The 18034-nt window shown below is 45.0% G+C and overlaps 2 protein-coding genes across 2 annotated transcripts; both read left to right on the top strand.

Annotated features, from left to right (window-relative positions):
• Window positions 1-8145: 8145 nt before the first annotated feature.
• On the top strand, window positions 8146-11296 carry LOC133842331 (brachyurin). The gene has a single exon (XM_062275380.1). The coding sequence runs from the start codon at window positions 8894-8896 to the stop codon at window positions 9866-9868; it is 975 nt and encodes a 324-aa protein (XP_062131364.1). The 5' UTR covers window positions 8146-8893; the 3' UTR covers window positions 9869-11296.
• On the top strand, window positions 11141-12120 carry LOC133842332 (serine protease 1-like). Its single transcript, XM_062275381.1, has 2 exons — window positions 11141-11428; window positions 11504-12120. Exons 1-2 carry the CDS (start codon window positions 11172-11174, stop codon window positions 12066-12068), a joined length of 822 nt encoding a protein of 273 aa, XP_062131365.1. The 5' UTR covers window positions 11141-11171; the 3' UTR covers window positions 12069-12120.
• Window positions 12121-18034: the final 5914 nt, after the last annotated feature.

Raw genomic sequence — 18034 nt, 5'->3', positions numbered from 1 at the left:
CAACGACAACTTGGGATTTGTTAAGTGGCGCGGCATTTTGATGCACGGAATGTTGAACGCCAGCCTCTCCTCCGCAATTCAGGCATAAATGTGGACTACACTTTTATACATATTTTCATTTTTCTTGAGCTATGCTTACTTTCTCGATTTTTTTTAGAACATTGTCCTGTCACGTGTTGCGGACATTTTGCACATAACTTGTTTTAACATTTATTACCAACTTCCGTTTTTGGCCATGTTTTTGCTTTTGTTTTTTTGTTTCGCCCCGTTTACTTTTCGCTCACAGCTCACCTTGTGGTGGTTAACGACATTTTGGAAATCAAACGGGGATGGCGTAGGGGAAGACATCAGTCAGCCATGGCTGATTCGATTTTCCGATGTGTACCTTTTGCTTTTTAGTGATTGAAATCGCACATTTTTAAGTGAAAAAGCGCACACAGAAGTGCACTCAATCATTCGTCACGTGATTCGTTGCCAGTTCACATCGCCGGAGCAGGAAGTGAAGTGAAGGAAGCGGAGGAAATGGCACAATGTTTTGCTTCTAGTAGAACGACGAGGCAGAGGATTGAGTGCTATTTCTGTCAGTGCTTCTACAGCTACAGCTACAGCTTGGACAGCCGTGTGAAAAGTGTTGGAGCGCGGCTCTGTTTATATAAAAGATTACGTCATTGTCGGACGACAGAGTGTGGGGGGAAAACTGATTGCGGCAGGGGGTGGGAAAGCGGAAAAACAAAGCGGCAGTCGAGAAGCATTTGGAAATGGAGTCGCTTTGGGGTATCGGCTCCGGCTTTTGTAAGCGATGCGATAATGGCACGTAAATGTTGTTGAATGGGAAATCAATAGGAAAACAGCTTTAAAGAAAATGAAAATCGCTGGCGGGAAATAGCGACTCCCCCTCCCGCACCCCACCTCTTCGTTTGCCAATAAAAATTTAAAACCAATAGCGAAAAACTTTTGTGCCAAAGTTTTCTAATTTTCGCATTATGAAAATTATCTGTAGAGGGTCTTGAAATTCCACAACCTCCCGCCAAACGCAAAATAAAAAGGACCCAAAAGTAATTTCAAGGGCTGGCCATTTGCGTGCGGGGTTGCAGCAGCCAGGCAAGGAGGGGGCAAAAGGGGGCATTTTGGGTTTGAGCCTACAAATGTGGTACAGGCGACAAATGCCACAGAGCAGAATGGACGAAAAATTGATGTGGCAACACGACAACAACCGAAAGAAAAGCGAAAAGAAAGAAACCAAAGAAGAAAAGCAAAAAAATGTGAATGGAAGGAAAATCCGTGAAAACTTTTCCATTAAGAAAATTAACTGAGATTAAGTGTGGCGCATGTTTTAACTGAGTGAAACTTTGCCTTCGCTCACACATTTTTTGGGTTGCAACAATTTCAGGGCATTTAAGCATTTGTCACACACAGACAATTTCCCATCGTAGGCAGCCCAAAAACCGGATGTGCGAACCCTGCTCCACACACACACACGCACACACAATATAACGGATGTGGATGTGCTTCGAACATTCACACAGCCTTCGGGAGTGTGGAAATGGGAATGAGGATGCTGCTGCCTGCGACGCACTTTGCTTGTTTGGGGGCTGCCGTCGATACTAATCTAATTTTATTGATATTGACACAATTTCTGCAGATTTCCGCATAAACATAAAAACAGAGGCGGGGTCGAAGTAAAGCTAAGCTTCAAGTAGCAACGCAATGTTGACTACAATAGTAGCTACAACAACAGCAGCAGCAGCAGCAACAACAATAACAGCAATAGCAACAGCATCGGCAATAACAGCATCGAGAGCTACTGCCAAACAGATGAAATCTAATAATGTTGACTCGAGTAGAGAGTAGGAAAACAAGTTGCTGAATATGTGAGAAATTTCTAGCGATGCAAAATTGCTTTTCAAGAAATATTTCCAAAATTTGTGAATATATATAAAAGATTTTTTGAATGACTGGTAATAATCCTAAATTTTCTATCAATTTAACACATCTATCAAAAGTTTGATTCACAATACTCTAAGCTAAATAATAAGTGAAAATTCTCCATTCGCTGCGATTTTTGAAAAAAGTTGAAACCTTGATTATTTAATAATACTTCAATTATTATATTCAAATATTTTAAAAATATAACATAAGTTGTGTTTTCAAACATTTTCTCGCCCCGCCATTCATTCGCGCGCGATTCGCCTGCGATTTTTGAAAAAAAGTTCAAACCTTGAACACAACTTATGTTATATTTTTAAAATATTTGAATATAATAATTGAAGTAAGGTTTTTGCATATGAACTTTCTTTCAAAAATCATTTAAATAATAATGCGAATAAATGGCGAGCGAATCGCGCGCGAATAAATCGCAGTTCGCCTGCGATTCGTCTGCGATTCGCCTGCGATTCATCTGCGATTCGCCTGCGATTCGCTTGCGATTCGCTTGCGATTCTGCGATTCGCCTGCAATTCGCCTGCGATTCGCTTGCGATTCGCCTGCGATTCGTCTGCGATTCGCTTGCGATTCGCCTGCGATTCGCCTGCGATTCGCCTGCGATTCGTCTGCGATTCGCCTGCGATTCGTCTGCGATTCGCCTGCGATTCGTCTGCGATTCGCCTGCGATTCGCCTGCGATTCGTCTGCGATTCGCTTGCGATTCGCATGCGATTCGTCTGCGATTCGCCTGCAATTCGCCTGCGATTCGCTTGCGATTCGCCTGCGATTCGTCTGCGATTCGCTTGCGATTCGCCTGCGATTCGCTTGCGATTCGCTTGCGATTCGCCTGCGATTCGCCTGCGATTCGTCTGCGATTCGCCTGCGATTCGTCTGCGATTCGCTTGCGATTCGCCTGCGATTCGTCTGCGATTCGTCTGCGATTCGCTTGCGATTCGCCTGCGATTCGTCTGCGATTCGCCTGCGATTCGCTTGCGATTCGCATGCGATTCGTCTGCGATTCGTCTGCGATTCGCCTGCGATTCGCCTGCGATTCGCTTGCGATTCGTCTGCGATTCGTCTGCGATTCGTCTGCGATTCGCTTGCGATTCGTCTGCGATTCGTCTGCGATTCGTCTGCGATTCGCATGCGATTCGCTTGCGATTCGCCTGCGATTCGTCTGCGATTCGCTTGCGATTCGCATGCGATTCGTCTGCGATTCGCCTGCAATTCGCTTGCGATTCGCATGCGATTCGTCTGCGATTCGCTTGCGATTCGCCTGCGATTCGCTTGCGATTCGTCTGCGATTCGTCTGCGATTCGCATGCGATTCGCTTGCGATTCGCATGCGATTCGTCTGCGATTCGCCTGCAATTCGCTTGCGATTCGCATGCGATTCGTCTGCGATTCGCTTGCGATTCGCCTGCGATTCGCTTGCGATTCGTCTGCGATTCGTCTGCGATTCGCATGCGATTCGCCTGCGATTCGCATGCGATTCGTCTGCGATTCGCTTGCGATTCGCCTGCGATTCGCTTGCGATTCGTCTGCGATTCGTCTGCGATTCGCATGCGATTCGCCTGCGATTCGCTTGCGATTCGCCTGCGATTCGTCTGCGATTCGCTTGCGATTCGCCTGCGATTCGTCTGCGATTCGTCTGCGATTCGTCTGCGATTCGTCTGCGATTCGCCTGCGATTCGCCTGCGATTCGTCTGCGATTCGTCTGCGATTCGCTTGCGATTCGTCTGCGATTCGTCTGCGATTCGTCTGCGATTCGCATGCGATTCGCTTGCGATTCGCCTGCGATTCGTCTGCGATTCGCTTGCGATTCGCATGCGATTCGTCTGCGATTCGCCTGCAATTCGCTTGCGATTCGCATGCGATTCGTCTGCGATTCGCTTGCGATTCGCCTGCGATTCGCTTGCGATTCGTCTGCGATTCGTCTGCGATTCGCATGCGATTCGCTTGCGATTCGCCTACGATTCGCCTGCGATTCGCTTGCGATTCGCCTGCGATTCGTCTGCGATTCGCTTGCGATTCGCCTGCGATTCGTCTGCGATTCGTCTGCGATTCGTCTGCGATTCGCCTGCGATTCGCCTGCGATTCGTCTGCGATTCGTCTGCGATTCGCTTGCGATTCGTCTGCGATTCGTCTGCGATTCGTCTGCGATTCGCATGCGATTCGCTTGCGATTCGCCTGCGATTCGTCTGCGATTCGCTTGCGATTCGCATGCGATTCGTCTGCGATTCGCCTGCAATTCGCTTGCGATTCGCATGCGATTCGTCTGCGATTCGCTTGCGATTCGCCTGCGATTCGCTTGCGATTCGTCTGCGATTCGTCTGCGATTCGCATGCGATTCGCTTGCGATTCGCCTGCGATTCACCTGCGATTCGTCTGCGATTCGCCTGCGATTCGCTTGCGATTCGCCTGCGATTCGCCTGCGATTCGTCTGCGATTCGCTTGCGATTCGTCTGCGATTCGTCTGCGATTCGCCTGCGATTCGCTTGCGATTCGCCTGCGATTCGCTTGCGATTCGTCTGCGATTCGCCTGCGATTCGTCTGCGATTCGCCTGCGATTCGCTTGCGATTCGTCTGCGATTCGCCTGCGATTCGCTTGCGATTCGTCTGCGATTCGCCTGCGATTCGTCTGCGATTCGCCTGCGATTCGCTTGCGATTCGCCTGCGATTCGTCTGCGATTCGTCTGCGATTCGTCTGCGATTCGTCTGCGATTCGCCTGCGATTCGTCTGCGATTCGCCTGCGATTCGTCTGCGATTCGCTTGCGATTCGCATGCGATTCGCCTGCGATTCGCTTGCGATTCGCCTGCGATTCGCTTGCGATTCGTCTGCGATTCGCCTGCGATTCGTCTGCAATTCGCTTGCGATTCGCCTGCGATTCGGTTGCGATTCGCCTGCGATTCGTCTGCGATTCGCCTGCGATTCGTCTGCGATTCGCTTGCAATTCGCTTGCGATTCGCTTGCGATTCGCCTGCGATTCGCTTGCGATTCGTCTGCGATTCGCCTGCGATTCGCTTGCGATTCGCCTGCGATTCGTCTGCGATTCGCCTGCGATTCGTCTGCGATTCGCCTGCGATTCGCTTGCGATTCGCCTGCGATTCGCTTGCGATTCGCCTGCAATTCGCTTGCGATTCGCCTGCGATTCGCTTGCGATTCGCTTGCGATTCGCCTGCGATTCGCTTGCGATTCGTCTGCGATTCGCCTGCGATTCGTCTGCGATTCGCCTGCGATTCGCCTGCGATTCGTCTGCGATTCGCCTGCGATTCGCCTGCTATTCGCGTGCAATTCGCTTGCGATTCGCCTGCAATTCGCTTGCGATTCGCCTGCAATTCGCTTGCGATTCGCCTGCGATTCGCTTGCGATTCGCTTGCGATTCGCCTGCGATTCGCTTGCGATTCGTCTGTGATTCGCTTGCGATTCGCCTGCAATTCGCCTGCGATTCGCTTGCGATTCGCCTGCGATTCGTCTGCGATTCGCATGCGATTCGCTTGCGATTCGCCTGCGATTCACCTGCGATTCGTCTGCGATTCGCCTGCGATTCGCCTGCGATTCGCTTGCGATTCGCCTGCGATTCGCTTGCGATTCGCCTGCGATTCGCCTGCGATTCGTCTGCGATTCGCCTGCGATTCGTCTGCGATTCGCCTGCGATTCGCTTGCGATTCGCCTGCGATTCGTCTGCGATTCGTCTGCGATTCGTCTGCGATTCGCCTGCGATTCGTCTGCGATTCGCCTGCGATTCGTCTGCGATTCGTCTGCGATTCGCCTGCGATTCGCTTGCGATTCGCCTGCGATTCGCTTGCGATTCGCTTGCGATTCGCCTGCGATTCGTCTGCGATTCGCCTGCGATTCGGTTGCGATTCGCCTGCGATTCGTCTGCGATTCGCCTGCGATTCGTCTGCGATTCGCTTGCAATTCGCTTGCGATTCGCTTGCGATTCGCCTGCGATTCGCTTGCGATTCGTCTGCGATTCGGTTGCGATTCGCCTGCGATTCGTCTGCGATTCGCCTGCGATTCGTCTGCGATTCGCTTGCAATTCGCTTGCGATTCGCTTGCGATTCGCCTGCGATTCGCTTGCGATTCGTCTGCGATTCGCCTGCGATTCGCCTGCGATTCGCTTGCGATTCGTCTGCGATTCGGTTGCGATTCGCTTGCAATTCGCTTGCGATTCGCTTGCGATTCGCCTGCGATTCGCTTCCGATTCGTCTGCGATTCGCCTGCGATTCGCTTGCGATTCGCCTGCGATTCGTCTGCGATTCGCCTGCGATTCGTCTGCGATTCGCCTGCGATTCGCTTGCGATTCGCCTGCAATTCGCTTGCGATTCGCCTGCGATTCGCTTGCGATTCGCTTGCGATTCGCCTGCGATTCGTCTGCGATTCGTCTGCGATTCGCCTGCGATTCGTCTGCGATTCGCCTGCGATTCGTCTGCGATTCGCCTGCGATTCGCCTGCTATTCGCGTGCAATTCGCTTGCGATTCGCCTGCGATTCGGTTGCGATTCGCCTGCGATTCGCCTGCGATTCGTCTGCGATTCGCTTGCAATTCGCTTGCGATTCGCTTGCGATTCGCCTGCGATTCGCTTGCGATTCGTCTGCGATTCGCCTGCGATTCGCTTGCGATTCGCCTGCGATTCGTCTGCGATTCGCCTGCGATTCGTCTGCGATTCGCCTGCGATTCGTCTGCGATTCGCCTGCGATTCGTCTGCGATTCGCCTGCGATTCGCTTGCGATTCGCCTGCAATTCGCTTGCGATTCGCCTGCAATTCGCTTGCGATTCGCCTGCGATTCGCTTGCGATTCGCTTGCGATTCGCCTGCGATTCGCTTGCGATTCGTCTGCGATTCGCCTGCGATTCGCCTGCGATTCGTCTGCGATTCGCCTGCGATTCGCCTGCGATTCGCTTGCGATTCGCTTGCGATTCGCCTGCGATTCGCTTGCGATTCGCTTGCGATTCGCCTGCGATTCGCTTGCGATTCGCCTGCGATTCGCCTGCAATTCGCTTGCGATTCGCCTGCGATTCGCCTGCGATTCGGCTGCGATTCGCTTGCGATTCGCCTGCGATTCGCCTGCGATTCGTCTGCGATTCGCTTGCAATTCGTCTGCGATTCGCTTGCGATTCGCCTGCGATTCGCCTGCAATTCGCTTGCGATTCGCCTGCGATTCGCCTGCGATTCGCCTGCGATTCGCTTGCAATTCGCTTGCGATTCGCCTGCGATTCGCTTGCGATTCGTCTGCGATTCGTCTGCGATTCGTCTGCGATTCGCCTGCGATTCGCCTGCGATTCGTCTGCGAATCGTCTGCGATTCGCCTGCGATTCGCTTGCGATTCGCTTGCGATTCGCTTGCGATTCGCCTGCGATTTGCTTGCGATTCGCCTGCGATTTGCTTGCGATTCGCCTGCGATTCGCCTGCGATTCGTCTGCGATTCGCCTGCGATTCGCCTGCGATTCGCCTGCGATTCGCCTGCAATTCGCCTGCGATTCGACTGCGATTCGCCTGCGATTCGCCTGCGATTCGCTTGCGATTCGCCTGCGATTTTGGAAAAAAAGTTCAAACCTTGGTTATTTAATAATACTTAAATTATTATATTCAATTGAGACTACATTATACTAAAAACAATAAAATAATATATTCTCCATCAATGTTTGAAATTTTGTATTTAGTTCTTAAATTAGCTTAAGGCATCAGACAACATACATAAATAACAAAGCTCATAATTTTTTAAGTATGGGCAAAATCTGGGAAAATACTTATGACATATGAAAATACTTAAATTTTAATAGTTCATACATTTTTGTAGTTTAACATATTTTATATTAGAAAATTAAGTTATCTGCATTTAGTTCTTAGCTCTGCAAGATTTAATTGATCAGCGCATCCAACAAAATTACATACACTTGTCTTCTTGTCAATACATATATTTTAACGAATGTATATAAATCGTAAATTTATAAAACATAATTATTATTTATATTTATATTTAAAGTTTAACTATTCCTAATCTGAATTTGAAAATTGAAAACTCTGCATTATGTTCTTAGCTTGACAAACTCAAATTGCTTGGGTCATCTGACAAAATAAGATGCAATTGTCTTTCTTTTTAAAAAAATATTTAAGAAAATGTTTATAAAATTATAAAATATATATAAATTAGAAATATAGTTAAAAGTTTAACTTGTTCTTCAACTCTAATTAAACTTGCCAATAAAAGTTGCTCTTGTTATGAGTAGCTAAATTCCATCGACTGCCTTAGTTATTATCTACTTACAATTCCATCAACTATTTTTTTAATCAGCTTTATTTTAGGCAGACATGACTGTACACGCCTCAATCGCACAAAAATCTCTGTACGCCGACAATTTGTCTCGTTAACGATTGGCGCGCAAAACCAAAAAATAAATAAAACATGTTGTTGATTGTTTTTGCAAGTGTTTTCTGATATCACTTGCGCCGTTATCAAATTACTCACAATTTACTCAATGATACCAGGAACGAAGGCATTGTAAAAGCTCTTCAAATCCATTGATAAGTACACCGCAAATCGCAAAAACTATTAATTAAATAGAATGCTAAAAGCATAGTCTGTAAGTGAAATAAAACAAATATTAAACGAGTGGAAAACACAGCATTGATAAGAAGGCTTCGAAATTGAATGAACCGACTTCAGTTTGTGTATTGCAATTAAGGAAACTGCAGTCAAGACAAGATGCTCAAACAGAAATTACAGCTGGGAGTTGGGAGAAGTCTCCCTAACTTCGGTAGACGAAGGCCTAAGCAACATAATCGCCAAAACGTGCGGCAATTACATGAAACTGTGGAAATTGAATGCCAAACAGCACAGCTGCTTGGCGAAATTCAATTAACAGCGTGGAGGGGGGGAGTGAAGCGAGAGACACGTGCCGGGCTATAAAAACAACAAACTACTCGAGTGAAGAGCCCACTCAGCACTGTCGATTGGATCTACGAGATGGCCAGCTTAACGTGTCTAGTTCCGTTCGCTTTGCTTTCCGTTGCTGCATGCATTCAGCAGGCGCACGCGTGGAGCACTCAAGAGGAGACGGTTGAAGAGGAGTCGGAGGAACTCGATGCACAGCGCTGGCAGCTGGGCTATGAGCAGTGGCAACGTCAGTGTGTGACTTACGAGCTTTCAGCTGGCATCAGCACACGCATCGCTCGTAGAGAAGTCGCCGAGCCGGGACAATTTCCCTATCAAGTTGCATTGCTGCTCCAGCTAAACAACGGCAGCTTGCGACAATGTGGCGGCGTACTTATAACTCTGCAATTTGTGCTGACCGCAGGCCATTGCCTGACGAATGCGGCAGGTGGCAAGCTCTTTTTGGGTGCCACAACATATGCGAATGCCACGGCAGCAGAGGCAACATTCGAAGTGTCGCACAGTAACTTTAATGTGTATCCAGGCTATCTGGGATTTGGGGGCTATCATGATCTGGCTCTGATACGTCTACCACATGAAGTCACGCCCAGTGAGCGGGTGCAACCCATTGCGCTGGCTCGCCAGTTCATGCAACAGCCACTGTTGCAGGGTCAATTAGTCATCACATCGGGCTGGGGCGCCACGACAGACGACGAGCTGAATGCCACCGCACGCACACCGGATCAAGTCGATGGACTGCAGTATGCGAGTGTCAAAGTGCTGGAGCAGCAGCGTTGCATTTGCCTCTTCCTGCCCGGCTTGGTCAATGCTCGGCGTCACATTTGCACCGATGGCGGGGGCGGACGTGGCGCCTGTCAAGGGGACTCGGGGGGTCCGCTGGTGTATCGGTGGCGCAATGTCAGCTATTTGATAGGGATAACCTCGTTTGGCAGCGCCAACGGGTGCGAAGTGGATGCGCCCACCGTGTACACGAGGATAACTGCCTATTTGGAGTGGATTATGGATGAAGCGGGCATCGTCGACAGTCAACAGTCGACAGTCAACTAAATGCAATTAACGCCTAATTGTTGGCCATTAATTGCTTAACAATATAGCCAACGACCAGGTGCCAGAAACACGTCCTGGGCACGACAATAAAACCAATTAAAACGACACTCGCAATAAAACCGAATGCGAAACTCTCAACTTTTGCTTTCTCTTGTATTTTTCGGGGTTGCCCTTTTTATGGTCCCCAAATGGAAATTGTAGCTAATAAATAACAATAAAAACAATGAAATCGAAATTGTAATCGATATGTTTGGGAAAAGACTCTATAAAAATGCCAAAAACAAAATAAAGAAAAAATGTCAATTAAATTTGTTGGAGAAGGGAAATTTGAGCTGGGCAATCGACTAATCGGCTTTAATTGAGCATTTTGAATAGGCGATTAACCGCAGTTTTGTGGCCAGTTTTTGTTGTGCCCACAGCAAAATCCACATCGACAATCGTCGCAATCACGCGGCGAGTGTTGATAAATACACAAATACCAAATGACCAAACAACTTTTTGCGGTCAGTTTTGCCGGCGAGCTCTCGGCGAGTTTAATAATAAATCAAATGCAACAACAAATACCAATGGCAATATCAATCGAAAATATTATTATAAATAATTATCAGTCTCATGATTGCGAAATCTGTCCAAGGAAGAGACGCCGCAAACAATGACAGTTGAAGGCCAATAATGCATTTACTTAGCACATAGATCTAGGTTGCGATTGTAAGTTGATCTTGGGAACCGCAACGGAACTGACAGCTCAATGTCTCCAATGATAAGATACACAGATAGAAGAAATATGAAAACTAAGACCATTTAATGCAACTTACTTTCGTATATCATGTGGAGAGCAAAACAAACTATGCTTAGCTTAATTTCAATAATTCGCAAAGACTCGCAAGCCCCCAAATATCCTATCGGATTAACGAAAGTAAATAACATAAGCAGAAAAAAACGCACAAGTGTTTGTAAACAAAAACATAATTCGTTAAATTTAGAAACTCATAAGAAATAAATCAATTTGAAAGCTGATGGATTTCAATAAGATTGTCGCCGCAGCTGCGTGCCAAACTTACTCGTATCTCGTTTGATATCACCTTCGAGAAGTGTTCAAAACTGTTTCATTGATATGTGATAAGACTGTGGGCTGGAACGTTGACATTGTCTTGGACGTCGTGACCAGGCTAGTGACGTGTGCCAAGAGTCGACAGCTCTATCTTATCACACCTGTATTACGTCGGCAATGCAGTCCGTTTCTGGTATAAAAGAGCCGGCGTTCCGTTGGTTAAGCACACAGTTGACTACTAAACTAATCAACATGAAGTTCCTGATCATCCTTACGCTGGCCGTGGCCGCTTCGGCTTTCCCCGAGTCTGAGCTGGTGCACCGCGACCGTGTGATGCCTGTCCAGGACAGCATTGAGGGTCGCATCACCGGTGGATCTACCGCTGCCGTCGGCCAATTCCCCTACCAGGTCGGTCTTTCCCTGCGTGTGAGCGCTCTCTCCTCTGCCTGGTGCGGTGGTTCTCTGATTGGCACCCAGTGGGTGTTGACCGCTGCTCACTGTACCGATGGGTAAGCTTCGAAAACTAAACACCTAAACCCAAAAGTGTTTCTGTGTACTTACTTACTTTCTTTCCCCAATTGTAGTATTTCGTCTGTGACCGTCTACTTGGGCGCTACCGTTCGTACCTCCCCCGAGGTTTCATCCACCGTTGCCTCTAGCCAAATCATCATCCACTCTGGCTGGAACAGCAGCAACCTGAAGAACGATATCTCCCTGATCAAGATCCCCGCCGTTGCCTACACCACCAAGATCCAGCCAGTTACCCTCCCCTCCGTTGCCTCTTCCTACTCCACCTATGCCGGTGAGACTGTCGTCGCCTCCGGCTGGGGCCGCACCAGCGACTCTTCTAGCAGCGTTGCCACCAACCTGCAGTACGTCGACTTGACCGTCATCACCAACACCGTCTGCGCTGCCACCTACGGCACCTCCATTGTCACCTCCTCCAACATCTGTGTGTCCACCACCAACGGCAAGTCCACCTGCAACGGTGACTCCGGTGGCCCATTGGTCCTTAAGAGCAACAACGTCCAGGTTGGTCTTACCTCTTTCGGTGCTGCTGCTGGTTGCGAGAAGGGCTACCCAGCTGCCTTCACCCGTACTACCAGCTACTTGGACTGGATCAAGTCCAACACTGGCATCTCCTACTAAAGACCAGGAACTTCAAACGCACATATAAAATAAAAAAAAGCTTCTAACGAAATTCGATCTGGTGTTTTACTTCTTTCTATACTGATCTCAAGAATTCTTAAATCAAGATTTCGCTCTTATTACTAAAGCATATTAATATAAAAAGCTGAAAACTAGTAGATCTGATTTATTAAAATACCAAGTTCTTATTAATGAGTGCCAAGACCACAAATCTTATCATAAGATTGAACAAGTAGGAAAACTCGAGCGCATAGTGAGATACAAATAGAGCAGTATTATTCTTAAAATATACCTGAAAATATACAAACCGATGGCTACATTTGGTATACTACTGATTAGCATTCAGTTATTTAGTAGTACTTATTAGTTTAACACTCTACTTACGAAATACTTTTCCCCAAATCTAGCTGCGTTTGAATATAAAATAGTTCACGATAGTTCTACCAACTATAAACAAAAATTGTTTGATTGGTTTAGAACTTTTATAAGCGAAATTTTGTATTTTAGACATTCTTTTGAGTGCTTGGTATTTTCTAGATTGCTGTTCTTAGTTTTGATAATTGGTTTTTAATGTAGCACTATTTTAATAACATCATATTTAAGCTGTGTGAAGCTGGAATTCTTTTCAGTGTACCTACATACCAAGCCAAACAAATGTGTTTCAATAGGCAAGAAAATGGCGTCGCGCACATCAAAAGTTTAAATTGACATTATTCGACAATTGCAAGTGTTTTAGCATGTAAATGAGGGAAGCGTAGAATGGGGAGAGGACAGAGGAAAAAGGAAAGATTGGCAGCAGCTGTCTCAAGCAGCGGCAACACATGCGCAACGCACATAAGTTTTCATTAAAATTCATTAAATTTACGCGGCGACGCAATAAAAGAAAACATCAACAACAAAAAAAAAAAAGAAAAGAAATCAACAGAGAACACAGAAAAAGTTGTTAGCAAGTGAAAGTGGGCGTGGTTGGCTGACAATATGTCAACATTTAAATTATTACAACGCATTTAAATAATGGCTAAAGTTTTTTTGTTCTCCCCCTCAATTTTATGAGTGTTTTCAGTTTATATTATTTTTTTTTTTTTCCTTTTTTAATTTACAGCAAAGTTTTGCACAGCCGAAAGTCCCCTCGAATTTAAGATGACTTTGCAGCAGTGTAAAATTCATAAAAATCATAAGAATAAAAGCGAAATAAATATTCAAATTTTACAATCTCATGCAAGTGCACAAAAGGCGCGCACATGAATATGCAAAGAAAATGTTGTCCAACAATGAAGTGCTTGGCCGCACACTCACCATATTTGGTTTGGCTACTCGTTATATGGCATGGAATGAAATGGAAGGCACTCCAGACACACACATATGCTGCTGCTGCTGTTGTTGCTGTTGCTGCTGCTCTGGCTGCGGTTTGAATAGAAAGCATTTACTCAACGACGGCCAACGACAAAAACTCGCAAAGTCAGTCAGTAAAAGCGGCAAAAGGCAGCAGCAGCTGAGCTTGAAAGTGGATGCGAAAGTGCACTCAGAAAAAACTCACAAAAAACACAGTAAATATCCATTTTTTAAGCCAGCTTTGAAGAATCATTTAGGTAGTCCAGCAGGCAGTCACACTTAAATGAGAAGTAAAGACAGTTTGGTTACCCATTGAGAACTTAAATTTGCTAATGTTCGAACTATTAATCATATTCACAAGTAAACCATCAATCAATAATATGTCTAATAAATTATAAAAATATGAATAATGAGTTCATAATTATAGAAATAATTTGAATTGTGTAAACAAAAGATAAAATATAATTTCACAGGCTAGCAGCTGAAAGTCAACAAAATTCTCAATCAGAATAGTTAATCGAAAAACACGTGCTAAAAATAATATTACTGAACAAATTTAGCGAACACTACAAACTTATCTAAGAGCACAAAAGTAAATAATTAACTTTTAATCAAAGCCAATGATGTGCAATCAGTCAAAGTCAAAGCTTTCAATTGGTTAAGTATTTATGAAATAGGAAATAAGAAATATAGTGACGAATTACTTGCGCTTTTTCTTCAAGTGTAATAACTTTAAATATCAAAATGCAGAGCGCTGCTAACTGAGTGCGGGACCGGCCATGCTGATAAATGTTTGCATTGCGCAAATTTATGACAGCAGCAAAAAGTTGCACTCGTATTTTGTGGCTTAGATATGACAAAATATCGCACATATCCAAAAAGTTACAATACAACTGTGTGTGCGAAGCATAGTTCTTTGTGTGTGTGAAAAGTTAGTTAAAATGTCAAAGCAGGCAACTTGACATGCATGTCGCTTTCTCTCTCGCTCTCTGCCTCTCTTTTTCTCTATCTCTCTTCTTAGTTGTCTCACTGTCTAAATGGGTTACTCATACCACGCGTGGGCTGGAAGCGTTTATTGCAAAAGTTTTTTATTTAAATTCCTCTTTGGCTAGTCACAAATTCAGTTGCAATTGCAATTTTGCCAGTTTCCTGTTTGCAGTTCTGATTGAATTGCTTGCGCTTCTTTTGGTCTTCGCTTCGCTTCGTTTCGGTTTCTTCTTGGCCCACAAAACTTGGTTCATTGAACACGTGCCATTTCGACATTTCTGGTGACATTTTGTGGCTATGGGGTCAGTTGACAAGTCTCACATCGTATATAACGAAATTCACAATTGTTTCGGTCTATTTTACATTTATATTTATGCCTGCATTAAGCTCGTCACCTGTGGGAAAGGCATAAGGATTGGGGTCAGCAAAGTTGACCCAAAAATTTGTTTGTAATGCTGTAACCAATCAATTATTTAGCCAATTGCTTGCCAGCTAATAAAACCAATTTGGTTTCGATATGTATATGTAGTACTTGTCGGTCGGTGTATATAAAGTTGTTGCCGCACAGCAAAATCAATTAACAAAGAGGCAGCTCATCAATTATACGAGCACCAGTCTCTGCCACACACACACACATGTTTGACTGCGTGTGTGTGGGTGAAAACTTTCTGACTGAAGAGTCAATGCAATGCTGACTAACAAATCGCAGTCGATTCAAAGCAATCAAGTTAATTAACGATTTTTGGATGGGCAACTAGTCGGCTACATAATTAATTAAGTTGAAACAGACACACACAAAAAAAAAGTCCCAGCTATCATGCTACAAGTAAGAGTGAGATGAAAGTTGCAAGGACAGCAAATTATACACACTCACACTCACACTCACACACACTACTACGCATAAAAGTTACAAGTGGGTATTGGCTAATTGGCTGCAGAGGCTGGCAGGCTAAGGGATTATTTGTATCAAAGGTAATGCAAAAAGTTTGCATCCCCTTTTTGCAATGCCACTGCGCAGACATTAAGTCACAGAGTGTTTTAACACATCACCCAATAATAATGATTATGATAATGATATTGATGCGCCATGAGTGGCAACTTTAGGCAGACTGTTTGTCTGTCTTATCTATATACATATATAAAGCAACTCGACGCTTAGAAATCAAGCATTACGTTCGACTATGACGAGGCAAAACTATTGCCAGCAAGTTGATCAAGTTTGTAGTTTGCAGTTTTAGTCAACTTACAAAAGTCATTGCCATGACTTTTTGCCTGTGACACTTTGAGTGATGTCTGTGTAATTAGCTACCACACAATTAAGTATAAGCAGCAAAGAGAGAGAGAGAGAGAGAGAGAGAGAGAGCACTTACTCTCAAGTTCTATGTATATTTAACGGGCTGTCACTTGCGCTGACAGCCAACACAGAAAGTGTTTCTAACAAAGTCCTCAGCCTGGCGAAACATACAAACACAAACACAAACACACACACACGCACACCCGCGTCACACACATGTGCTTAGAGTATCGTACACTTAATTCATTTAACTCAAACATTTTCATTTATTTATCGCATTATTCCGACTTTACCCCATTGCACAGCACTTTTTTTTCTCTTTCTTCTTTTTTTTTTGGGCTAATGACTTCCTGCTTTTGCCAACGCGCACAGCTTCCGGCTGAAACACTCGCACAAAGGCAGCCACATACACACACACACATACACATGTGTTTGTAAGTGAGTTGGAAACTAACTGACACCAACACACACTCAGGCTCATTGAATGTTTTTGGCATGTTGCCCGGCTCGACACCATTATTTCTGGTAACAAGATAATTGTATAATGAAATCCAAACAACACTTTGGCTTGACTTGTCTGCGGCGACGATGTCGACGATGACGATGGAAGCTGCCTGGTTGGCTGACAGACAGACAGGCAGCCAGACAGATCCTGGCATCCCGACTCTCGACTCTTTGCACCCGAACTCACCCGAATCCATGTCCATGTCCATGCCCACTTCAACTTCTACAACAATGACTTGACGGCAAAGTTCGCCGCTTTTTCCCCAACAGTTCACACAAAAGACAAAGACTTTTGTTGATGGTTTCGGTATTTTCTTCTTTCTATTTTTTTGTTTTGCTTTTCTGCCGCTTGAGTGGCAATACCTTTTGCCTTTGATGGGGTATACTCATATTGCTCGAGGCTTAAAGCCCATTCCAGGCCAGTCACCAGAATTAAAGGTCGAACAGCTCAAATTAAAAGGCGTCGAAGCTGAAACTCTGAGTACACAAACTAATGACAATTGCCTAGCAGATGTGGCAACTTTTCAAAGCGAAATAATTCTTAACAATAGCGAATTTTATAGTGTCATAAAAGTACTAAAATTGCCAACTAATTCAGCCGCTTTGAGTATTTTTTTTCTTCCTTACGATTCTGGTTTAATTTTTCTTTTTCTTCCCAAAAAAGTCTTGTCATGCTCTGATTCTTTTGTTTCTGTGTTTCGTGTTTTTGTTTTGTTTTGTTTTGCTTTGTTTTTCCTGGCATGCGACAATTGATTGACAGCAAAAGTTAATGGCTTAAGTGCTCAGACACAGGACTATATAATAATAAAGCAGAGTCATATATTTTAGCTTGGCATACGAGTGCGACTCGCTATATTGATAACTTGGCACAACTTGCACAAAATAATTGAAACCTTTTCGTTATAAGTATTAAAAAGTTGCCACTGACAAGAGAGCGTATCAAGTAGAAAGCACACACACTCCCACACACACTCGCACACACTCGAATACATATGCAAAGACACTCGGAGGCAATACCATTACACAGTCGAATGGCAGCCATCGCTCAAGAGAAAAAATAATACATGTTGCCTCTCAAATTCTCCCTCCTCTTGGCAGAGCACAAAATAAAGACATAAAGCAAACAAATGCCACGTCGAGGAAGAGAAATAGAATAGGGTAGAGCCGAGAGTAGAATCGAAGAAGAGTGTAGAGTGTTGACGAAGGCAAGGGGGTAAACGGAGAGTAAGCAGCAGGTGGGATACCCAACTGTTTGGCTGACTGGCATTCGAGTAGCTTTTAGTGCGTTCAAGCAGAAAAATATATAGAAAACAATAAACCGAAATTACAACAAAAGCATCACACAAGCAGAGCAGCAAAAAACAAGCAAAATATTGGCAAACAAAATGTTCATAAGCCATAAAGCATTTTCCTACCAACCAACACACAACAGAAAAAAGGAAGAAAATGTTCACATACTATATTTGCATGCTAAAATTTGATGAGTAGTAGTATTTCATTTTACGAGTGAGCCACTGCTGTTCATACTCGTTTTTGGATTTTGCTGTTGTTTTTAATAAAGTTGTAACAAAGGCTTTACATTTCAGAGACGTATAATAAAATGCTCGAGAAGTGCATTAAGCTGCTCTTTGATAATATTTAATATTACCTATTTGCATTGCACAAAAGACCCAGACAGTAGCAGACTGCAATTTCAGTAGCTCGTTCAGCATCTTCTGCATTCAACGAGAAACAAGGAAGTAAGCAAGCTATCGATACGCGCCCAGTGGCAATCATTTTGCATGCGCCAATAAGCTGAGACTGGGACACGTATTTGTCTCGCTATTCCTGGCAATCGATGCGAGTAAAT

Source organism: Drosophila sulfurigaster, chromosome 3 (genome assembly GCF_023558435.1).
Source record: "Drosophila sulfurigaster albostrigata strain 15112-1811.04 chromosome 3, ASM2355843v2, whole genome shotgun sequence".
Lineage (NCBI taxonomy): Eukaryota > Metazoa > Arthropoda > Insecta > Diptera > Drosophilidae > Drosophila > Drosophila sulfurigaster.
Note: the sequence above shows the minus strand (reverse complement) of the source record. Positions and strands in the feature narration are given on the sequence as shown.

Bases quoted from the DNA above. Each gene is read 5' to 3' on its own strand.
- LOC133842331 (XM_062275380.1), top strand. From the start codon at position 8,894: ATGGCCAGCTTAACGTGTCTAGTTCCGTTCGCTTTGCTTTCCGTTGCT.
- LOC133842332 (XM_062275381.1), top strand. From the start codon at position 11,172: ATGAAGTTCCTGATCATCCTTACGCTGGCCGTGGCCGCTTCGGCTTTC. The intron at 11,429-11,503 runs GTAAGCTTCGAA...CCCCAATTGTAG, and splicing joins GCTGCTCACTGTACCGATGG to TATTTCGTCTGTGACCGTCT.